This window comes from Siniperca chuatsi, linkage group LG10 (assembly GCF_020085105.1).
Source record: "Siniperca chuatsi isolate FFG_IHB_CAS linkage group LG10, ASM2008510v1, whole genome shotgun sequence".
NCBI lineage: Eukaryota > Metazoa > Chordata > Actinopteri > Centrarchiformes > Sinipercidae > Siniperca > Siniperca chuatsi.
In genome coordinates this window covers 36,000-61,934 of record NC_058051.1, presented here as the reverse complement: position 1 = coordinate 61,934, position 25,935 = coordinate 36,000, and the positions used below count along the sequence as shown (strand labels likewise).

Here is a 25,935-nt window from a genome sequence, read left to right as displayed (position 1 = left end):
ACCAACAGGGAGGAGAGCGGGATTCCCTGTGTTATCCTGTCTTGGTCTCTTGAACAATAACCATTCCAAATGAGACTTTGTGAGCTCAGGAGGGATTGTTCTCTGTGGCAGAATAGACGACTGGCTCATATCAATACACATCACTGGCTGAAGACGAAGACATTTGATGCAATTAGTCACAAACACTGGGCAGTGCAGCCCACCCCGAGCAACAAGATCCTCCTAACAGGCAGAAAATAAGATTGAAATGCTGTTTACAAAGAGTTGGAAAATCAACCACGTTTGTCTGCAATGATTCTGTTATTCTTCATATTTTATTGACAGTTGTTTTTTCTGAGCTGGTTGGTATGACTTTCCTTCCTCCTGTTTTCTTTGACAAGAGGAGACGAGAGACATGAGGATTTGGTGACAAAAAAGAGATTTGCTGTTGTACTGGAGAGTTGTGGATAACAGGCATTTCTACAGCACGTGCTTATTAATCGTTGTGTCGGGGCTTAATGCTACAAAAGAAACCTGCATAAATATCAAGAGCCATGGTTGCCTTCGTTTACCACAATCATCCCTCCCTTTCTGTGAAAAAATGCAGCACTGGTTTACATTAGGAATTACCAGACTGAAGGAATGTATTTATATATACACATATGTGTGTATATATACTATAATGGGAGAGTTATAAATTGTGTACATTCAGTATTTGTTTTAACAAAAACCGGTGTTAGAATAAATTTACTTAATGCTATGGAAAGTGTGATTTGTGTTTAGTATTCTCTAAATGTATCTGTATAGCCCAATATCACAAATCACAAATTTGTGTCTGATTATCCGATTTAAATGACAAAAAACACAATATTTCCATTTGAATGATTGGTGCATCCATTAATAACATGTTGTCTTCAATTCAATTTTATTTATATAACAAAAGTTATCTCTTTGCACTTTTCCTATAGAGCAGGTCTAGACCGAACTCTTTATAATATTATTTACAGAGACCCAACAAATCCCACCATGAGCAAGGTCTTAGGTTTGAATATTTCAGTCAGTTCAATATAATATAATTTATGTATATATATATAAAAACACACACACAGTAACTTAAATGATGCAGTGGAAAAAGCACATAACAGGTTATTTATATAAGTTTATGTATTTATGTCTATATATATATTCATGCAGTGTGGAAAAGATGCTGTTGACAACTTTGAAGCTACTTAGAGGGAAATTTAAAGGGTAAATCAGGTTTGAAGAGATTAAAATGTATCCACTCTAAATGTAGCTAATGCTGTGTGCTACCTTCTATGAACACACACAATCTTAACATTATCATTCATCATATGTTGTAGCTTCTTACTTTCTGCTGTTTTATTTTTTTTAAATGGTAAAATCTAAGTTTGAAATGGCTGCATCATCCTGTACAGCCTTCAGGTACATTTATGACCTTAAGGACTGTTCTTACCATCCACTGTTATGTGTTAGGACAGAGCACCAACATATGAGTTGACTGTGGAAGAAATCCCATCAAATTTAAATCAAAACAGCTCCAGTAAATTCATTGGATTGAAATAGTATTCATTCCTGACATGAATTGCATCTGCAGTGAATGCTGCTGCATTCTGTGTTTATTGTCCTCTCAGTCTATTCTGAATAGCTCCGAGTACCAGCTGAAGCTTTTCCATTATGGGTTCACTGCCGTTGACCCTTTCATCATGTTCCCAGGCATTTACATGAGATAACAATGTAGGGAGAATTTCCTAAGATCCCACTTCAAAATTGCAGGAAGACCATGTGCTGTGACAGGCAATAATTCAATTTGAAACAGCTATATTGCATTTGGAATGTAATTCACACAAGCCATTTCTGCGCCTCCTCCTCTCAAATTGAATGGGAAAGAATTAGAGGCTGACTTTCATGTGGAGATGGAGTGTGCAGCCAATTCCAAGTCTTATTGACAGAAAGACAAAATGACAGTATGAAATGCCATCCCTGTGATAGCATTGCATATGTAAAAAGAAACCCTTTTCACAGCTTCACCATCACAGTTGGTACCCCCCCCCCTCCTCAAGAAAGCCCGCAAAAATAAAGCTTTTTTTTTAAACCACACTTTTTGACAAATTCCCATAAATCTATTTTGCTTTCGAGCCCTCTGAGTGGTGAGGAGTTTTTTCCTTCAGTCAGACAGTCAGTGATGCTGGACCACTAATCCGTTTTTGTCAGGTCAGACAACTTAGTGACCTGCCACTGAAGATGAAACTATTACTTCCCACAGTGACCCCAACACATCAACACATCACACGAGTAAAGAACACATTTCTCCTCTTGCTCTCTCATTTCCTCTCCGGTTTGTTGTGAGAGGAAGATTTAGCCTGCTTTGGAATGGTGGAGCTCTCTGGCTCGCTATTTGATGTCGGGGTGAGAGATAGAGAGAGAGAGAGAGAGCGGGCGAGTAAGGATAGAATAGAGTGGGTTTCAGTGTTGGGGGATCAGAGCTGCTTTGGTTCTCCAGCTCTGTCTCTTTGATCCATATCCCCAGGCCTGCCTGCCTGCCTCGCTAACTCAGGCCTCTGCTCGTGATTCCTGACAACTGTCGGCCTGAGATAAGGAGGTGGGGTTGGGGGGATGTGGGGGCCCCCCCACCCCCAACCCCACCCCGCACACTGCACCGCTTCCACATACACTTCCATTAACATTAACATTTTTTTTAAATCAATGAGGAAATGTGTAAAAGCCTGAGCACACAGGGACCTCCAGCTCCCCACCCCCATGCCCCCACACCCTCCCTAAAAAAAATACAAATAAAAGCACCCCCATTCCTGTGCCTGTCCTCCTGCAGCCCCCAGTTCACTGTGTGTTGACATGGCTGTGTGCACCTGAATGTCAATGAGTGTGGTGCCTAATATTAGTCTCAGCTGCTATTAAAATTTGCAGTACTAAGCTCTTTGACTGGGCACGCTGTCAACTGGCACGCTCCCATGTCAACAAATCAAAAAGGATGAGCACATATATTTACATCATTCCCATAATGAGGAATAGAGTGGGGGTGTGGGGGGGGGGCAGATGTTAATTAGAAATCGCCTGAAAAACAGATGCTGCTTCAGTTTGGCAAGAGGCAAAGCAAAGAGCTTTATAGCAAATAAATAAATAAAACACAAGACCTACTCAAGAAAGCTGCCAGAAAAGCAGAGGAATTTAAATCATACCCACTGATGGAATGTTTGTAGGATATATTTTTCTTTATTTATCACTCAGTGAGTGCTCTCCTCTCCTCCTCCCTCAGTGGAAACTAAACAGAGCCCAGGGTGCTGTCTGACTGACTGAGTGGGTAGAAAAGTGTTAAGCCCCTCTAGTTCCTGTGGTTTAGATGAAATGTAGGCGTTGACTGGCTGCAGTGCACGAACAACTACAACCTCAAACTCACATCTGCTGTTTTATTTATGTGATCAGTTTTTACAAACATTGTACCATGACCACAGCCAATACTTGATTCTGATTGGCCAGAGGGTGAGCATTATTTCCAGATACCTTCACATCTCTGATGTAGTGTCCTGTTCAGCGTTGAAAATCATTGATGCATTCACATGACCCCCCCCAACAGCTGAAATGGTAAACAACTGTTCTGCAATCAGCTACACAGATTCAGATAGAAATTTTCAGACTGTTGAAGGCTGAAGAGCAGAAGTAAAGAGAAGCAATGCTGACCAAGCGTTTCTGAGTAAAACAAAAAATAAAACCTAAATATTTACATAAACAGAATACCTTAATAACAGGACCATATGATACTTACAATTGGCAGTTATGTCATAATGGTCCTATTGGCCACACTTTACTCTAACCTATAATCTTTACTGTTTTAAGACAAAAGGAGCATTTAGACATATAATTTGTACACTAAGAATCAAAGAGTAATGTACAGTGGAAAATCAGACCTTAATTGATGGGATAGCACGTGACAAAAGGTCATGTATGTGTAAATTTGATCTTTATTTGCCTGTTACATGTAAGCTCTGTGTAAGGGGAAATTTAGATTATGGCACCAGAGGAAAGGATGTCAAACCATCAGGATTTCTCCATCCATCCATCCATCCATCCATCCATCAGCTATATCTGCTTTAGAGGGTCGTGGGGGGCTGGAACTGAGCCCAGCTGACATTGGGCAAGAGGCCTTTTGACCTAATGGTGATGCTGGATAAAAGGTCAGGGGGTCATAAGGAACCATTCTTTGGAGATTGGTATTCATACAATATAAAGATAAAAAAACAGACTTCCTGTGATGTGCAGTAATTGCAATGAATAGCCACATCTGCCGAACCCAGTCCTCCAACCCATACGACCACATAGGTTACGTGACGTTAAACACGTAGTTAACGTTGTGAAACAGTCGCACTTTGGTTAGGTTTAGGCAACAAAACTACTTGGTTAGGTTTAGGAAATCATGGTTTGGGTTAAAATAATTACGTTACGTAAGTCATGTACTAAGTTAAGTTACGTAAGTCATTAAAGTCCAACCCATTGAGCAGCAACAGGAGCTCTGATTGGCCAGCTGTTCTGTTTTGGAAGGAGCCTGGCCAATCAGATCTCCTAGTAATGCTGTGTGGGTTGAACTTCAATTATTTTTCAAATAGTTTTTTACTTTGAGCTTTTTAAAATTGATTTGTGTGTCAGTTGATTAAGCATTGTAAAGTCTATAATTACTCTGGTGACACTCCTGACCACTCCGTGCTGTACTCTGCACTCTGCTGCTCTGAGTTTCCCTTTATAATAAAATTACTGTTCTCATTCCTTCATTCATTTCACTCATTTCTACTTTTCTGTTTCTATCAGTGTTAAAGCACCATTAGTAAATCTTAACACTACCTGCTGTTTCACATAAAAGCCTACCAGGGAGGGGACGGAGGGAAGTGTTGGGTTTATTGACAGTAGCTTAACATTGACCAAACAAACAAAGAAAAACCCCAGCAAAGTAATGGAATTAATGAGTGAATGAGAACAGTATTAGAGTTTTAAAAGAAAAGTTAGAGCAGCAGAGTGGAGAGTATGACATGACTGTTGTACTGATGGAAATAGTGCTGCGGAAATGTACATTATACAGGATGTATCAAGACAACATGAAAACATGGTTGAAGTTTTGGATTAATAGCAAATTAAAACAGGGCCAGATGTTTAATGTATATACCTATAAAAACAGGGGAAATTAAAAATAAAGGCCTGTCTCCAAAATAAGCTCTGTGTAGTTGTGGTACATAAAAGCCCCGACTACTATTTGAGAATGTATGATTTGAAAAATTTAGCAATTCCTTCATTTTGTCGTGCTTGACAGTTCATTCTTGTCCTTGTAAACAGCAGTTTACCAAAAAAAAAAAGGTCTACCTACTCACTTTTCCTGAGCTTTCGACCATATCACATGGTCTTCATCAGCAGTTGAGGTTGTTCAGTTGTCATGAAACTGAGCACCTTCAGGACTTCAGGACTAAAAGCTGAGACTGACAGTGACACTTGACAGTTTGATATGATCGAAAGCGCCATAATATGTGAGTAAGTAGACCTTGATTGAGATTGTTTTGTCAACTATATAATTTCAGTTTCCTTGAATGATTTGCTGTTACTTGCAGAAATAATGTTCAATTTCAGAACAAGACTGAAATGTCATTAGTGAGTAGTGACTTTCAAAGACAAAACGTTCCATATTTCATGGTGGTCTTTACCACGTTGATCACATCACTAGGTCACACACCAAAGGTTTAGTTTATTTCCTCAGATAAGGTAATATGATATTTGTCTTTCAGTCGGGTTCTGAATGCATCGGTTTGTTGGCGCAGCTCTGTATTTTAATATTTCTTCTTCATGACATTGACTTTAATTTCTTTTTTCATCGCCGATGGGGGAGATGGGATTTTCAGGATTACGACCTCTGACAAAAAACACATCTGCTTAGAGTAAAATAGCATAAGCTGATTGCATAATTACCTCTGGTTGCATCAGATATTCTGCATTCAACACTGACGTGCCTAATGTGCTTTGCAATTACTGTCTGACTTACGATTCCATGAAAGATAGTGATAGATCCTGTCTGACACCGGCAACATGTCAACATCAGCCTTAATCCCAGTCGCTGTATCTGCCCACAACAGAAGCTTCAGTCTGACACTGTGAGGTAAATCATAATGAAGCAACATACGTTTTAAATGCAAATATTATACAGTTATGTAGTGTAGTGCAGTGAGTTCATCCTCGATTGTTCCACTCTGTTCTTTCTATCTCGACCATCTCACCATTGTACAATCTGGTCTCAGTGATCATGTGTGCTCAACAACATGGACTGCAGCTGGAATGCAGACCTTAAATTTGGCTATTAAATTATTATTAATAATGTGACCATGAGATGTAGTAACTGACAGTGTTGTGCATGAACGTTCATTGAACGTGCTCACGCTTTGGTGAGCGATGAACTGAACGTATCCGTTTGCACCAAATGACTGTGAACGTGAGTGACGTTCACTCCCGCGAGAGTTAACGACAGTCATGCACTGTGTTTTACGGCACCCTGTGTTTTGGGTCACAGATTTTTGAAACAACACATTGAGCTGAAGCATCCGACCAGTCTTGGGAAATATCTGCGAGCGAATGATGATCACAAGAAATCATTAACAAAGGGTAAGCCGTAAAGTTCCTGCACCCATGTCAAACTCACAGCGTTTTGTAAAGGAAAAAAACGGAAGAAATGAACGTGAACTAGTTAATTTTGCTCTTGTGAAGTGTGAACCTGCACAATACCACAAGACCTTTACAGTGTAAAAAACAACTTGTTAGTGCTCTTTGGCTGCCAAACTATATAATGAACATATATTCATATATAAACATATATTTCAGCACTTACATTTCTTGTTTCTCATCGTCTGACAGATATGCATATATATCTGTAGTAAGCTGAAATTGGTTGATAATCTCACCCAGGAACAACTAGTATGAACTATTTCGTGTATCGTGTAAATATCTGTTCTGAATGGCCACAGGCAAAAATCCTGCGGGTATAGAGAGGGGTAACAGCTTTCAGTGTTTCCTCGAGGGCAATTGTTGCACTTGTTACATACAAAAAGTGATGGAAGTAGATGTGTGGAGAATAAAAAAACCTAAAAGACCTTGAGAAAGAAGTTTAAACCCAGCCTACTTTCACACCTCCACACACCTGACCAATCACTGCATAAAGTGGGCGTGGTCGTCAGATTGTCTATTTTGGAAAGTTACACAAATTATTAGACACCTTTCCCAACGATTCTGACATCGGACAGACAGGTGTGAGGTTGGGGTTTCAGGCGGTGTTTGATAATCCAACAAGCACTTCGTTTGAAGTCACCTTTAGCCTTTCACATACACTGCCTGATTTTGTTACAGCGCTCTAAAATCCCTAAACTATCTTTCACTATTTTGAAACTGAGCTCAGAACTAAGCACCAAGATGAGCTGAATAAAAAATAACAGATGTTGTGGGTGATAGCATTTCAAAGTAGTGTAGTGAGATATGATAATGTGTGGCACAGAGATAACCATAGCACATCTGCACACCTCTATTCTCCTCTCATCTCTTCATCTGTTAAAGACTCCTCACACTATTTGAGATGGAGGCTTATCACCATATCCACCCTCTGTGTGTGTGTGTGTGTGTGTGTTATATTTCACTACATTTCATCCTTCCAGTGATGAGATGACCTTGCCTCACATACATCATATCTTTATTCCGTCTTTACCGAATACCTCTACAATTTCATTCTGTATCTACAAAAACTAAAATCTTTGCATATGTCTGACTACCTGCGGGTGTATGGTCAGGTACACGTGGGGCAGCAGACATTTAGATATAGAACCACCATCACAGCTAAACTACATATATACTCATCAGCTAAGTTGGGTCTGTTTTCTAAGCCTTGGCAATCATCAGTTACATCCCAACAGTATTTTACTCAGCAATTAAATTGCCGAGATCTGGGAGATACATCGATATGATTATTAGGCCATTAATACCATAAAGCATAACGGCAGTAGTCACATTTAACAATGTGGCGCAAGAGGAAACCAAACAATCTGACAACCCGTCTTCAACAAATCCACAATTTAACCCACATATTTACTTCTCAGTTATAATCGTCCATTGCATTAAACTGTGCAGCACCCACAGTACTGTATTTTACCACAGTTATTATAAGCAATGACTTACACCAGCTTTTGGCCTCAGTATGCTTCAAACAAAGTGCTTGTTGAGTTATTCAACAGTGTCTCCCCCCCCCACCTTTGAGATGCCAGAATTGGTGGGGCTGCATCCAACAACTATAGTAACTTTTTGAAACAATCAAACAGACTTTATGCAGTGATTGTTCTTATGTGTCGAGGTGAGAAAGTAAGCTGGGTCTTTTTTCCATTCTTCACATGCTCCAGCCTACATCACTGCATATTTTCAGTTTAGTGGGGTCTGCATGGGAGGGAATAGCAGTGATTAATTAAACATCTAATCATTCAGTGTAGTTTAAATATCTATTTGAATCTGTTCAAACCTGTTGCAGTGTCCTCAGATTTCAGTTATCAAGTAGGGGAGAATAATATCCAAAGGAATGATGACCAAATATTACCCAGGCTGTAAAAATTCATCAGAATTATTCTTCAGTGTGGGTTAGGGTTTCTGCCATGACACTGTGCTTATTCATATTGCTGTGTACACATTCTGACACCGCTGGACACCTTGTGGATATTGTCTCTGTGAAACGCTTGCTGGGAATGTTTAAGAAGCCCTGCATTAGCTCCTGGCTACAGTATCTGTAAGTAGGACTGCTATCAGTGGGCTGCAGCTGCAGAAGCAGACTGAGCTTAGAAACCAACAAAGAAGAGGGTTTCCTCTGACATGAGAGCAAACAAAACAAGGTTTCATTAGAACAGCTGAGGACATTCAAATGATAAAAAAGGCAAACTCTTTGTCTGAAATGTTTATTTATCTGAAAGGATGCATATTGTATTCATTTACACTTCACACTTCGTCATTAATTGCTACTAGCTGCTTCTTAGAAGTTGAAAGAATTAATTTTCAGATGAACTGTATACTGTATGAGTCTGCCCTGTCTGATACCTCAGCTCTAAGGACAGAAGAAGACACGCAGCATCCCTTTGTGTGTCTTTTTCTGTTGTGATGTTACTGACCAGGGCTCAGTGCCAAGAGAACATTATCTTTAAATCTGAGGCCACAGGTCTTGCATACACTTTCTACCTGCCTATAGACCATCAATAACAGCTTTTCTGCAGACTGCTCCAGTTGACACTAGCTTCCATACAGCTTATATTCTTTTTCAAAAGTTGCCATGAATTAGCAGTCGTGGCTATGAGTGAGCTTTAGAGGTGTCGGTAGGTGTATTTGAGAACTTTGGACAGAGCCAGGCTAGCTGTTTCTCCCTGCTTGCACAATATGGTAAAAAAAATCATTTTACGATTATTTTGACAGATGTTACAATATGATTCATGATTAGTGGGAATGATCATTTTTTGCATCGCAATTTGCATTTTTATTGAAAAAACTCATTATGAATAAAAATTCAAAATGTCACAAATGACATTTGTTGGGATCTGTACCAAACACACATGTTGCCTTACATCTGGAGAACCAGATGTGCAGGCCGGGGCAGCACTTCATTACAAAGCTGCTTTGTCACACATCTTATCTTCATCAAAAAGTTGCAGTTTCTGTGATTTAGATATTGCACTTACAGCCACACTGCGATATCGATAATATTGCGATTAATTGTGCAGCCCTACTTTCTAGTGTCTTACATAACAACTGTTGCTGATATGATCATTAGACTAACTAGTAATACCATGAAGCAAAAATCCCCTGACCCTCAATACCTGCAGTTTAATGAAATTCCAGCAGATTTGCAGCAAAAAAAATAGACTTGCAGATATTTGACTTCATTGTACAGAGATGTTTCACTCAGAAGTGTCCATAGACCTACTGTATGTCAGTCAACAACATGAGCACAGTGAATCATTCATCAGAGAATAAAATCAAACTGTCAAACAGCTGTCAGCTGCCTAGAAACCCACTCAAAATCATTATCATGTTATCCAGGACCTGATCTTTATCGATCAGCATTGATCATAGAGCCTGTAGAACTCTGCTCTCTCCCTCTCAATCTCAAAACCCAACACGGCAGCGGTGGACTGCCGCCCCCCCCGAGTCTGGTTCTGCTCGAGGTTTCTGCCTCTTAAAGGAAGTTTTTTCTTGCCGCTGTCGCCAAGTGCTTGCTCATGGTGGGATTTGTTGGGTCTCTGTAAATAATATTATAAAGGGTTCGGTCTAGACCTGCTCTGTGTCACAGCCTGTCATGTCCTCACCAGCCCGTAATCACCCACACCTGCTCCGAATTACACTCCTGCCTTCAATCAGCCCCAATCACACTCAGTATAAAGCCACTGCACTCTCCACACTCAGTGTCTGACTGTGTTTGTGTTTAGGACTCACTGCACCAGACTATTCCAGTGTCTCCCCCGAATCTCCTGTGGCTTCCCCAGATCCACTCCACCTGTCTCCACACTCTCCACTTCTGGCTGTCGTCTGAATAAAGACATTCACTTCCATCTCGGTGTCCTCTGCCTGTTAGTCCGTGACACTCTGTAGGAAAAGTGCAATGAGATAACTTCTGTTATGAATTGGTGCTATATAAATAAAATTTAATTGAAGTATTACACTAAACATGAACAGTCAGACTGAGCTGTTTTACCTTAAACCTGATCATGTTTTATCTCTTTCCTCTGTGCAAAAACATGTTTGTTATTAAAATCTGAGACTGATTAATTTTCCATATACAGACCTGGAAGTTTTTATTTGTTATCTTGGTTCTCAGTTCTTTCTGGAAAAACGAACGCTCTCTGCTTCACAATTGGAGCTAAGTGAAGATTACGTTCTCTCCCCCACGCTGCCTGAATTTACTGTTTGTGAACACCTGGAGACGAGTCGGCCCAGTTCAGTGTCATGGTCACAGAGAAAGGTTGGCACGAGACCTAATCACTATAGATACATGACACTGGAAAGCTTATAGTCTGTAGTAAAAAGTCCTGTTATTTTCATTTGGGCTGGTGCAGTAATGACATAACGACTGGTCTGTCTTCTCATCTCACTCTCAGAAGGAAACTGAAGGGTGTGTGAGTGTTTTTTCCAAAATGTCTAACTATTCTTTTAACAAATGAGTGTCTTAATCCAGCTCACCAGACCAGCACCTTGACTACCAGAATTTTTTGTATTTTTTGTATATACAACAGATTGTGACTGGCTCACACAAGCTCACAATATTCCAGCTCTTCTCTGCCACTGGGAGGAACCCTGCTGCTTTCTTGTATTGTGGTTGCCCAAATATTTCACCTCGTAATCCAAGCGCCTTTAATTGAAGTCAGTAAGTTTATGCTAAATATGAAGATTTGAATAATTTCCACTTTCAAGCACCACAATGGGCTGCTCTGCAGTGACAGGCCACCTCCTTGTTGCCCTGAATAGATGTGTCAGACTGCTGGAAACCCCTCACCTCCTCGCCCAAGTCAAGCTTTGACATCTCCTGGGGTCCTGGAGGCTCTCCCCTCTCTGCTTCTCTGCCTATGTCTCTCTGCCACTCTTTTTATCTCCTCTCCTCTCTCTCTTTCTCTCTGAAGCTGAACCACCATTATCAGGCCCACCAGGTTTTCAAGGCCCCTGAATCACTTCAAAATGAATGCCCAACTGTCCCAAAACAAGGCTGACAGCATGTTAAAATATTATCTACAACTCAATTTCAATAACCAAAAAAATGTTTAATTTGTAGAATTCTTTTTTTCAATCTGTCCAAATCATGTTTACACACACGCACACACGCACACACACACACACACACACACACACACACACACACACATGAACATGAACATGAACTTGTGAACAGTGAAAATCCTGATGAAGCTAATAGCTAGATTAAGGCATTTACACTGCTGACAATAACGCAACAGAGATTCTCGACGGTCGATGAACTACCAACAATTAGCAAGGCTACAGTGAAGAAGCCCATAACACAACTGTCCTTTGAAGACTAGTAAAACCCTACAATAAAGGGAAACACACTAAGGCTTGTTCATCAACCTGCAGCATTTCTGATTTGAACAATGTAGAAATAATGTGTTTCTGAGTTCAGAATGTCTGTCTGGAGAAATGTCAATGAGGAGGACACAACTCAATGACCCTATAATCAATAATCAGTTCCTAATGAAACGTGTCCATTGTAACATTTTTAACAATTTTAACTCTAACTGATAATTCATGGCCTTTATTTTTGTTTGTTGTTTTTGTATTTCATAATTTTTGTGGTGACATCACTATGAAGAGGCACTCATTGTACAGGAAAACTGTGCCACACAACTACAGAGCGTACAGTAGGTGGAAGTTGAAGCAGGAAGTGGTCTATAAACTGAGATGGAAGTTCACAACAGAGAGCTTTACTGTTCACCTTCGTCTTCTCTTCGGACCTGTCTGAACCTTCCAGACATCCTCCTCCTCCTCCACTTGTCTGCTAAACTCCACAGTTTTCTCCTCAGGTATGAGTTTCATTAGAATGGGGCACAGCAGACTGCCCTAAGTGTCAGAAATGACTCCCATAGAAGCCCAGCTCTGAATCTGTATCTCACAGTTATGCTTTCATATCACTGGCATTCTTAACAGGATTTAGACGTTTGGTCATATGTGCATTAATAAACAAATCCTTTCTACCAAACCTGTTCTGTAACAGTTGGATTGCATTATCATAACTGACTTCAGACAATGGTAATCCTGCAACAACATTAGCAGCTGCACCTATGAGATATGACCTCAGATAGCTAAAGCTGGGATTTTTGTGCACAGCCACCTCAAACTGTCCCCAAAAGTATTGCCACTGGCTGATATCCCCTGCATATTTATCAATAACACGTTTCGGCAGTTTCACATTATTACTACGCATGGGGTCCGCTTCAAAAGACGTTACAGAGACTGCGTCTCCTTGCGCTTTCCTAAGCGCTCTTTTTAGTTTGGTCTTCCTCAGTGTTACGAGTTCCTTGTACTCTTGTCACTTCGTCTTCCTAGTCCTCCGTCTTGGTTCTTTCCTCAACTTCCCCGTCTATTTTGTCCAAACATTCCTCTTTCATCAATTGTTCTTCCATCAACTCCTGAAGAATGTCAGGATCACTCGCTGATTTACCAAGTTCATCGTCAATCTTACTTACTCCGACGGTCGCTTACAGCCATTGTTTTTCTTTTCTGTCTTCGTTTTTGTCATGTAAACAGTTACACTTTTCATCCTTTCATTTCTTCACATCCCGGGTTTCGGCACCAACTTCTGCAAGACATCTTTTGTTTCAATGAAGACAGAAAGAGGAGTGCTCTGTATCGTTTGTTTATTCACTTAACACTGACTTAGAAAGTCAAAAATCTGCCCCCAGATAATCAGTTCATTGATAACGTGCGTGTGTCACATGAGGTGTGATTGTTTTATGCACCTTGATAGTTGTTAGTTGTCTTGCCCCACTCCTTGACCTTAGAAATTGGCTGATATATCACTACAGCCCACAGTATTAACAACATAATGAACATTTAACTATTCTTAAAGCTTCACCCGATGTGTGGCTAAAGTTTGCCCTGAGGGCAGCGCTTGTGCCATGTGATCATTACAATCAAAAGGTTTTAGATTATCAGCAAATTGTCAGGGCAATCTGCCTGCTAGATTATGAGATATCTTGTGAGCAACACTGACACTTTGGTGGCACTAAAGGAAAGCTCAGGTGGTCACCAATGATTAAAAATGATTGTCATGAATATTCTGACCAGTGTTTGTTGAGATGTCTTGTTCTGTACCAACGTGTTGGACAGAAGAAGCCTGCTGACAGCATCTTCTCCTCTGTGTTTGCAGGTGATGAGCATCCTGAGTAACCCCAGCGGTGTTTCCTCACAGCCACAACATGACTTCTCCATCTCACCGCTCCACAGCGCCTTGGACTCCTCTCCATCCAACGCCATCACAGCCAGCTGCAGCCAGCGTTCAGCTGAGGCCTCCATTAAGACGGTGGACAGCCTTCCGTCATCCCAGTCCTACTGCCCCCCCACATACAGCACCACCGGCTACAGCATGGACCCAGCTGTGGCTGCCGCCGGCTACCAGTACAGTCAGTACGGCCAGAGTGAGTCCTGCTAGTTCAAACTAACCAACAACAGCACCGTTTTCATATAAAACATGTTTGTTTTACAACTCTCTGTCACTGGTGAATTTCATTTATTCATTTAAGCACTTTGAGCTGCTTTGTGTATGAAAGCTATATAGTGTATTATTAATATCATTATTTATGTATTAATAATTAGATATATGCTGAGTTGAAACGCAGTCAAAGTAAATGTTTTGTAATCAAGATCAATAAGTTATTATTTATTTTTTATGCTTAATGATCTCATAGAAGTCCCACCGCTGAGCTGCACCTATGAGCTGCAGCGTGTGCAGGTGCAGTCTGGGCGCTGACTGTAAAGCAGCTGCTGAACTCAACATTACGGCTGCAAACTCAATGAAAACCGCAGCGCACATTTTCGCAATGCCACTTGAAATTCTGAACTTTTTTTTGGCTTTTATAACGTGAGTCTTATTGACATAGTCAGTAGGCAATATGTTTATTTTTAACAGGGGGGATCCCCCCCCCCCCCCACACACACACAGCCTCCCTTGTGCCTTTTTTCAGAAGGTAGCCCCTTGAACTGATTTTTAGGGGCATTTACTAAACTTTGAAATAATATATAATTAATAAGTTATATTATCAAAAAAAACTATTTGCAGCTCAAAGATTTTTTGATGGAAAAAATAAGTGTGAACAGCAAAAATAAAATAAAAATTATTATGAGCATTCAAGGGCCCTTTGGGTCCATGCTGCTGTCACACTTTCTCTTTGAGTGTTTATATTTTAACCAACGCTGCTTTTCTAGTCTTTATGGCGCTGGTTTAGCGGGTCGAGTCAGCGAGTGAGGTACACACACACAGGGAGAGTAGAGACGAGGAGAGTCGGAGAAATGATTTCACATGGCGGAAATGGAGCTTTTAATCCAGAATGGACTCTGACATGTTCAGTCTTCCCACAGGCAGCTCAAAACCAGTGTGTCTCATATGGTCCGAGATCCTGGCGATTATTAAAAGCGACAATGTAAAGCGCCACTACGAGACAAAGCACAGAGCAGCTTTTGAGCAGGTTAACAAGGGTGATGGCACCCCCCCTCGTCCCTCCTCAAATCGCCTACTGGTCATAGTTTTGACCAATATACCTGCAGGTTAGCATCATGGATGCATTAATGGAACTGGATAGCATGTTCCAAGATGGCCTCCCATTCTTTCCTATGAAACTTGCTCACTGGGCATAAATGCCAAAAATGTTTTTTGGCTTTCCCACACCTACTTACAGTTGCAACTTTACAATATTCATCCATCTAATGTTTATATATGGTTTACAAACCAATTATTAACCACTGACAAATCATTAACTATGTATTTAAATAATTTTTATAGATGCTTTACAAAGTATTAACCATTTAACAAGGTATTATAATAATCAGTTGCAACTTTATAATAGCTATCCAAATAATGTATGTAGTTTGTTTACAAATAACATAAATTTATAGCATTACTAATAATTAGTAAACATTATTAATTAGCATTTCTTGTTTTGTTAATAGTTATTTTACTGTTAACAAAGTTTAATTAACCATCAATTTACCATTCCTTAATGATGGTTATTATAAGTATTACCTTTCTATTGAAGTTTTAATAATAACTTTGCAAAACCAACACACCTGTTAATTCCAGCTTGTTAGAGGCATTATTGTGCTTTGACACTGAAACAGGAACCGGTTCCTGTTTAAACAGGAACCGGTTCCTGTTTAAATCTGCACAGATTTTAATGCTCAGCTTCCAATTTCTTTCACCAATGACTGCAGATTTCTTATATTCTTATTTAACTGTTCTGCTCAGAGGCACTTTGTCTCTTTTTGCCCTTTCAATCCTCGGTCTGGTTGAACCATTGTACAGCGTTTTGTTCTCCGTGTATAAAACATTACTTTTTTTGCAAACCCTTCTTACAAAATAACATCTATTTACCTTTACAGGTCTTTATTTGTAAAGAGGCCTTTGTAAAAGGCATGAAAGACCATTTAGAAATATAGAGTATTCCTTTCAGCTGTCTGACTGTACCGAATCAAGCTCTTGTGGCAGGTGACTCCACACTTCTGAACGGTAGTGTGTGTGTGTGTGTGTGTGTGTGTGTGTGTGTGTGTGTGTGTATACATATATAATGCTAATGTCTGTGCAAGTATTCTGTGCAATTATCCATCACATATATTTGTATGAATAACAGGTGTATATAGTGTTTATAGCTCTTATTTTCTATTCCATATTTCAATTTTATTTTTATTTTATGTGTATTTTTTATCTATCAACCTTGTTCCTGTACATGTTGAATCTTGAGCTGCTGTAACAAGACAATTTCCCCAGTGTGGGATCAATGAATCTTATCTTATTTGACAGGCAGCCCCAGTTGTTGACTATGCACACATGATAGCTGAAGTCAAGAGCTCTCTATAACAGTTATATATATATATACAGTCCCATGTCTGTAGCCTCTTTTGTTGCTGGATTATAACGCTTCAAACATGCACCAAGGTCAAGGTTCAAAGGTCAGTATCTCAAAGCAGGAGCCATGAAGAATCTTCACACTGACGTATCTTACTCTCCAGGTCGAGACCTTTCCAATGATGTATCTGGTTTAGCTTCAATATATAAATTAAGCTTTTGTTTGTTTGTTAGTAAGGTAATAATAATAAGAATTAAATAAACAAAGTAGGCTAATATTAAAATTTAATTAAATTTGAAAATCTATTTATAAAATGGAATAGTAATAGTTTTGAAATGGGAGATAAAACTTGAAATGAAATATTGACTGTACAAAGAAAATATGGACTGTGCTATGGACAAAGAAATGAAGTGTATGAAATATATGAAGGTGACAAGAGCAAAATGTGCATAAATAATAAAATTATGTAACAGTGGAGGTTGAATGCAATGCACAATATAAAGTCCAGTTTGATGATATATATGAACGTGACAAGTGCAGGGATTAAATGAGGGATGTGAAAGGTAGTCCAGTTTGATAACCCCTTCTTAAGAAAGGTGATTTCATAATTAAATATCCTCAGCCACATATTCTTGGAAATATCAAATTAAGTGAGATAGTGGCCGACAGCCCAAAACAGGAGTCGAACGCGCCAAGTCCACCCACAACATAAGTGCGCGAAGCAGCATCCATAGTAACCACCATAGCAACGATCTGAGACCTGAGAGAGAGAATCTTCGTAATAACTAACAAAACTAAGGATCGTATACATTCACTGAATGAAGATTATGAAAATAAAATGCACATTTCTTGCTAGAAATGTTATCAAACGCATTTTTATGTAGAAACTATCTTAAAATACTGCATATATACTCCAGTATAATTTGTATCGCTGAGCTAATTGTTTACCTATACTGTGTGAGCACCACTGTTCTCTTTACAGTGGGATATGACCTGGCTAGTGCAAGTATAAAGACAATTTTCTCTCTACTTGCCTCATTAGATGGAACATTTAGGATGTATTAGCCAAAGCTACAACTATAAGACCCAGACTGCAAAATACTGGAATTTTCTATAAACAATTGAAATGTTAGCTGCAGTTTTAAGCGCCATAATAAGGTGAAATGCAGAGTAGCGGGAAGTTACATCTTATTTGGAAGTAAGAACGAGTGCCAGTATATGTTATAAACTATAACGTTATTTTCTGTTTTCATTCAAGTATGTGGTTTACATAATATGGTAAAAGCATAGTTCCGGCTTATTACAAAGTGAATAGGGATTGGTTAGGGAAAGATTGCGGTTAAACATCAACTAAACCCATTTACCACTCCGATCTCTGCACTCTTACTTTCCTTTTGGCCACATTAAGGACACACTACACAATGTATTGGCACTGCACATAAATGAAGCTCTGCAGATTTGTGCACTATAAATGTAATTATTAGGGAAACTGTGCTGTATATGCACATTTTATGTTAGCCTACTGTCTACCCAACCCTATCACGAGACAAGAACGCTTCTGCCAAACCTGGGATTTCTTTCAATGACAACATTTTTTTAATGTCCAATTCCAACATTTTCAAATACTCACTTGCATGGCAACTACAGTGTGGTTATGGTTAGGGAAAGATGGTGGTTGCAGTTAATAAAAAGGCAAATGTTGATCGCAGGTCTGTGACAGAATGTGAACTCCACCCTGCTGCATGGATGTCAGATGTGCTATAGGCCCATCCACTGTTCTGTTTGGCTACATACATAAAGAGCAGGTTACTCCCTGCTTTGCCACTGAATGTTGGCATTGGATGTAAATCATGAGGTGCTGAATCGTCCAATATGGACATAATTCCTAGGATGCTGCTGTTGTGATTTACATAAACAAATGAATAGTGTAATTTATATCAGAAAAATAATAAAAGAAATAGCCATGCATAACCCACATACCTGAAATTATGGGGGAACAGAAGATTCAATAAGAGTAATGTCTTTAAGAAACTCTCTCTGATGCTATAACGACTGACTCTCCTCTGTGACGTGACATTTGCCCCCCTGCAAACAGATTTAACAGTTTACTTCAGACATTTGACTCTTCTCTTGTTCTATGGCAGGAAGCTCCTGACAGATTAAAGTGCATACTGTCAAAATAGCTGAGGCGTGTCAGTGTGTCAGTGTGTGTGTGTGTGTGTGTGTGTGTGTGTGTGTACACCTGCGTTTGTGCATATGTGCATGTGTGTGTTATCAGATAGGCTCTATCTTGGAGGCAGAGGACTCTCAGTGTGACTGCTCAACAGGGATTTAAGGTATAAACCTGGTTGACAGGAAAAAACAGCTTCCTTTAGAGGACCTCACTAAACCCTTGTGAAACCCAAACACACACACACACACACACACACATACACACACACACACACACACACACACAATGCCCCCCCCCACTAGCTGTCTGGGTGACTGGCATCTTGGCAGACAGACCTGCCCACCCATAGGTGCTCTTCTTTCTCTCATTCCTCAGCACAGAGTGACAGCTTCCTTTCTGTGCACGCTAGCATCCTAACTGACAAGCCTTACTTATCTCCCCCAGATAGCCACAACACACACTCATGTACACCCAAACACACCATGTCACATCACATCTGCTGTCAGCCCTCCTCTCTCCGGCTCTCCTGCCCTATAAAAGAGAAGTTATCACCGGCTGAACCAGGGAGGGGCAATATCCACCACTCCAAGAGAAAAATATGCTGAGCATTAATGCCAGCTTTCCAAGAGCCACAGTTATTTTAGAGACTACCTGCCTCTCTGTCTTTCTGTCTGTTGGCTCCTTTTGTCTGTCTGTCAAACATAGTTTCCTCTTGTCAGTCAGTGTGATTAGACATACAACAAACAACTCTGCAACAATATAATACATGTAAAAGGATAAGTCTGGTGATATTCAATATTTTTCTTCTTGTCAACAAATCTTATGTTCAGACTCAAACCAACAGTGCTATCAAGTGTGTGTGTGTGTGTGTGTGTGTGACAGCCTGATGCATCTCCTTCCTCTGAGCCTCTGAGCTCCACTGCTGTTATTAAAACACATCAGCGAGCCGCTCTGCTGCACTGGGTGACATGTTGCTTCATCACCATGAACACACACACTGTAGTTTACACTGACTCAGCCCCACACACACCGGCCTGCTGCCCCGAACACTGTCTCCTACAAATTACATTTGTATACTACTTTATTTGTTTTGCCAGATACATTTTGGAGGAAACATAAATGCTGCCTGGATTATGTTCACTGGCAACAATTTTGAGTCCTGTGCCTTGTAAAGGTTTAGTTTGGATAATGGAAGGTAAATATGGTGGATTCAGTTAAATATTGAAAAAGTAAACACGTCCTGTCTCATGCTTCAAGTCACTGTTGACTTTTCAATATTTAACCAAGACCACCATTTTTCCTGAATAATAACCAAGAGCTCTGACTTGCATAAATATAACCTTAAAAATCTTAATCTTGCTGTAGCTGTACTACAAACTGATGTTATAGGAAAAAAAATGTCTTTCCAGCTGTTTTAGGAAATTACTGAGACTGTTTTTGTAAAGATAGTTTGTTTTGGCATTTCTGCTTTATTTAGAGCGAGTAGAGCGAGAGAGTAAAGGCAGGGGAGAGAGAGCAGTAAGGACGCAGCCTTGATACATGGTACATGCTCTACCAGGTGAGCTACCAGGGAGAGTTACTGAGACTTTAAAAAAAATGAAACTATATATTTGTGTCATAGAAAAGGTTTCAGTCGTAGTCATCTGGACACTGTTTTCAGAATCAAGACGTTTGGCTCCCATCCGAAGTCATTCTCAATTGTGCAATTGAGAATTGAGAATGACTTCCGGATGGGAGCCGAAACGTCTTGATTCTGAAAACAGTGTCCAGATGACTACGACTGAAACCTTTTCTGCGATAGAACACTCCTGGACGAATGAGGGACTACACCGTCTTATATATTTGTGACCAACTTTCAAAGATGTATAGGAACAAATGCCACAGACATGATAGGGAAGTCAGCCGGTCTTATCCTTTAACACTTTATCTGTTGGTATGAAGGATGATTCAATCATTTAATATCATATTCACATTAAATGCAAAATAGCATGTTATTGTATACCTGTGTATTCTGCTAGCGGTTGACATCCATAAAAAGGACTATTCATGGCAGGCTACAACACTAAAGTGTCATTCCACAATGACTGTGGTCAGAACTGTAGATGGAAATCAGTGGAAACTGCTAGAACAAAGGTGAGACGCTTCAAAGGGGCTAATTCACTGATTTTACATGTTATTAGTCATCGTGAGCTCTACTCAGCTTGTGTTGTATAATGTCTTCTTTGTCAGTTCTAAAAATAAAAAACCCTGTGATGATGTCATAGTGATGTCATCAGGGTTATCTCAGCTCAGTGATTACACATTTATAACAGAAAGCCTGCATTACAAACCGAAGGTGTATAGTTTAAAGAGAGGCGTTTACCAGGCAGGGAGGTTCTAACAAAAAGATGCTATAGGTTGCATTATGGGAAATGTAGGATCCAGTGTTTTGAAGCTTAAGTGACTGAAAATAAATATTGTGATCCTCAACAATAAGACGGTGTAGTCCCTCATTCGTCAAGGAGTGTCCAGATGACTACGACCGAAACCTTTTCTACGATCCTCAACAATATGAAGTTACAGCTTACAACTGTCACTTTCCACAGTGTTCACAGGGCAATAATTCAGAGATGTCGCATGCATTGCTCCATTTCTGCATCGTCATATATCTCGATTTTCATCCTCATTTTTAATGCAATGATTTACTCCAGCACATGCTTAATTACATTTTTATCACACACAATATCTTTGATGCTACTCATTCACAAAAATGAACGATGAGTTTCAATGCTCTGTTCTGGCAGTTTGAAATCTGCTTTGGCATATAAACAAAGCAGATATAAACGTTTGCTTGTGACTAATTGGCCCAATTGGAAGAAATATATGAGGGGACAAATTGTTTACAGTATCCTTGTTTTAACTGATTTTAAATTTAGTTTTTAATCACATCTGATTTTTGTTCACCTTGCATCCTACTGGGAGAAGCATCAATACCAGAACAATTGCCTTGTTCACACTCACAGAAGTGTTTTATTAGATTTTAGTGGAGATCCCAAAATTTCCAACCAAAACATACAAAAAAGTAAAAAAAAGAAATAAAAAAAATGCAACAAAACAGCCATAAGATCATGGTGTCTGCTGTGTGAATATTCCACTCAGTGTAAACAACATATAGCTGGAACAACAGACATAAGTGTGTGTGTGTGTGTGTGTGTGATACTGTTGGACAGTATTGAAAGATTGTCTATTTAAAGTAAAAACACTAAACATGGAAACATGGATATTCTGAGATATTTAAGGTGTCACAGTACTGAGAGTGATTCTAGCAGATCATCATGAACTGTCCCTCTTGTCTCCTGTCTTTCCAGCTGCTGTGGATTACCTGGCGAAGAACGTCAGCCTGTCCAGTCAGCGCAGGATGAAGCTGGCCGACCACTCGGCTGTACTGGGACTGCTGCAGGTCGAGACTGGCCAGGCCTACTAGTACTCACCTAACATATTTAAACAACATGACACCTGATCACCAGCACAACCCGCACCTCCTGCTACCATCCATACAAATCTCCCAGAGAATATGCGTGTGTGTGTGTGTGTGTGTGTGTGTGCGTGTGTCATAGTTGACTATATGTGGGGCTGATATTTAGCTTTTCTATGCGCTATTTGATGTTACTATTTCTCCCAGCTTTAAACATTCCTCACGGGACCAAACAAATCCACAACAAAGATTAGCACTGTTGGGAATTTTGTTAAGTGTTTTTTATTTGTTGATATCGCACCAAATTTTGTACACAGCATCAGTGTATTATACTTTACAGGACAACTATAAACTAGTGATATGAAGAATTACTATGTGAACCCTGAGCCAATCAGTTTAGACTGTAACCTGTGACCTACTAACTAAAATATATTTCACAAAACCTGGGACAGATGTTTATTACGAAGCAATAATGCCATGTCCTCACTATAGCAGACATCTCTAAATGCTGTTTACATGTGAGGATGACACAAATGTCTCTGTCCACACTGAAACAGCTAAAGAATAGAAAATGGCTCTGCAAACAGCAAAATTATGTATTAGTAATCCCTCCATTCAGATTGAATGCCAAGCACAGTTATTTATGTGAAGATGAAACAATTTTTACTTCACATCTGAATTCACATCTGTTTGCATCCATTGTATCAATGAATTGACATTAAATGCAAATGTTCACGCCAAAACTCCCTTTGTGTTCAGTCTGAACCCACCTTAAGGAAACACAGCCCGGTTACTCTGCTAAGTCACCTCCTGGTCTGATCACTTATGTTGTGTTTCATTCATTGAGATATTTTTCTGATTTGATTACAGCTCGTGAATGCTACCTCAGATTCAAGTGTGTTGTACTTCTGACCACACACATCATCACAGATGCGTGGTGAGAACTGAAACCAGTGGAGGTCAGCAAAAACAAGATTTTCAGCTGCTGTCTTTGCAACCCAGCTAGACAGATTGGTCCTGGCTGAGTTTTAGTGTTTCACGTTTTTTTCACATTGAGAAGAATAAAATGCTGTAAAAACTCTAAATACTTTCTTTTTTTTCCTATAAAATGGTCAACTTTATAGATACTGAATATCAACACAAAATATTGGCAGCTTAAAAACAAAAACAAAGTGTCAGCCTTCAGGAACCCATGTGTGCATGTGTGTGTATATGTGAGGGAGATGAACTGATATGGACTGGATAATTCAGCCATTCCTGAAGAGATGTCTCTGCTCTAACACTGCAGTCCCTCTTATCAACAACAAGACCTCCTGAAGAGCTTCAGCAATAGTTGGAAGTCAAACAAGCTCCTGACTGAGCAGCTGACATTCGGTGTGACGATCACTCCCCACTCGATTGGAGCCAGACATTTCTCCAGGCATCTTGGTACCAACCATTACAATTATTTTCCTCATTTTCATTTCTTTTGATTCTAGTTAATTTCATGTCCGCTCTTTGTATTTATGCACTGGATAGTACTATGACACGCCAACATCAACTGTCATAATTACCCTTTAGATAAGAAATGGGTTTTGATGAGTCATATCTGCAATTACAATTGGACCAGTTAACAGTGTTGTTTAGTTAACAAGTGTATTTCCTACAGTTACTTTCATAAGTAACTTTTTCATACTTGCATTCTTTGGGGAAATGTGTGGATTATGTTTCTCTTCAACATATCAAACAGAATGTTTATATTGAGCAGAACTGCAAAATGTTTCATGTCATAATCTGCCCATGAAAACTAAAGTATGGTTGAGGATGGTTACAGGTAACATTTTTGCTATAGTGCCTATATATGGCTGAAATCCTAATATTCCCTCTCAGGTCACCGTTGATGTGTTGAAACAAAGGTGAATTGTGAGCAAAACTGGGGGTTTAACAAAATCAGCAGATGAAGATACCATACATTTTCAATTAATGGACTTAATTTAGCTCAACTGCAGAGAGAACCAGGCCTTCATTTGAAACAGGCTTATATTAGAGACAGGCCTTTTTTGTAATGTCCCTATAAATATATTTGATCATAGTTTAGTAAAAGAAGCCTCCCTGTTTTCTGATCTGCTCCTGTTTTCATTTGCTGTTGATACAAACTCAAGACTTCCTCCATGTATACTTCTTGCCTTGATAAACTCAGTATAATGTACATTGTGATGAAAAAAACCTAGAAGCAACTGTAAACTGGAAATAATTAGTGAGTGAAAAGAGTATTCGTCTTAACAATGGAAACACTGTGTTTTTAACGGGCTTTCATTGGAGAATTTATGGTATATAGAGTTGTGTCAGATAGTCAAAACTGATTCATAATGTGGAGCCAAATAATTTAGCACTATTAACATAAATTCTAGTACAAATTACAAACTGCAGCAGTTCCATAAAGGATTGCATTGAGGATGTGTCATGCAGTCAGAGATTTGATCACTCTAGTCAGCTGGACTGACCAAAGGGAAAGCTCCTCCATGCTCTCCACAGGAAGTACTGCACTGCTCAGGAGAGGAACAACAATGCTGCAAGGATGCCACCATATGGAGCTTTGTGTTCTGTTCTCCAGTGGAAACCATTTCAAGGTTAATGGGCAGGAGGATAAACGGAGACCAAACAGAGAATATTTCCCTCTATCGCATCATTCCACACGTAAAAAGTACTTGAACAATCAAAATATGCTTCTACATTATTAAAGTTTTCTTTTTTTCTTTCACCCTTTGTTCTGTATTTGATGCCATTCCAGACAAACTCAGTGTTTAATCCTCGACTCATGAAAGTGAGCAGAGTTTGATAAGTTTATTTCCATTCCCACTGGATGCTGGTGTCCATGTATACCTATGTTGAGGGTGATCATCACTGTCTCATACAGAGGCTTACAATATATCTGCCCCTCCACAAGAGCCATGGAAACTCTGGATGCTGGCTGTGTTAAACTTCTACCTTGTGTACATATATTTTTACACTGACAGCAAACTAAGGAGAACATTAAGGATCAAATGTACAGATATGTTCATTCACCCCCACCCCTCCTGTTTACCTCTTGGTCCTTTCTCTGCTTGTTTTGTTCTGCTTTCTGTTTGGCATGTGTGTATGTTGCCATGGTATAATTTATTCTACCTGTATGAAGTATTAGACTAGTAAAAAATTTGTATTGGCATTTACTCCCCTCAGCCTCTTGGTGTGTCAACTGTAACACTGGCGTAACTGTCTGTTCATTAAAGCTCTACAACTGGACCAAGACCACATGGTTGTGTTGATCTCCTGCTCTTCATTAACACAAGTTATTGGTGTTGTTGTTTGTAGGCAGTAAAATGGAAGAGGAATAAAAATGATCCAGTTCAGCATGTTTGAGATTTTACAATCAAATTATAAAGCGCCATTTATTCAGGTTTTTCTTTCCATGTGTATCTCATTCAGGACCAGAGGTTTGGAATGATGGAAAGGCATCACCATCATTGGGCTCTGCCACTAACAGGGAGAATTTACCAGTAACAGAGGAAATAGTATTCAGACATTCTGTTGTTGTGTTAGCTGTTCAAGTCCATAATAATGTAAATTGGTTTGTGATTATTTAACTAGCAATTTAAATTTAACTAATATCAATATGCAGAGTATTAAATAAGCCCATTTCATGTAAACAAGAGTGGCTACGAACCACCTCACAC

At 39.6% G+C, this 25,935-nt stretch overlaps 1 protein-coding gene across 6 annotated transcripts in view; it reads left to right on the top strand.

The window, feature by feature from the left end:
* The window catches only part of LOC122883264 (paired box protein Pax-7-like), a 74,032-nt gene extending 48,519 nt beyond the window's left edge, over positions 1 to 25,513 (top strand). For all 6 annotated transcript variants that reach the window (XM_044211673.1, XM_044211676.1, XM_044211678.1 and 3 more), the window contains 2 exons: positions 13,928 to 14,195; positions 22,137 to 25,513. In XM_044211673.1, the coding sequence (XP_044067608.1) occupies positions 13,928 to 14,195; positions 22,137 to 22,252 (384 nt within the window). In that variant the 3' untranslated portion in view covers positions 22,253 to 25,513. The remainder of the gene's footprint in view (positions 1 to 13,927; positions 14,196 to 22,136) is intronic.
* The last annotated feature ends 422 nt before the right edge of the window (positions 25,514 to 25,935 follow it).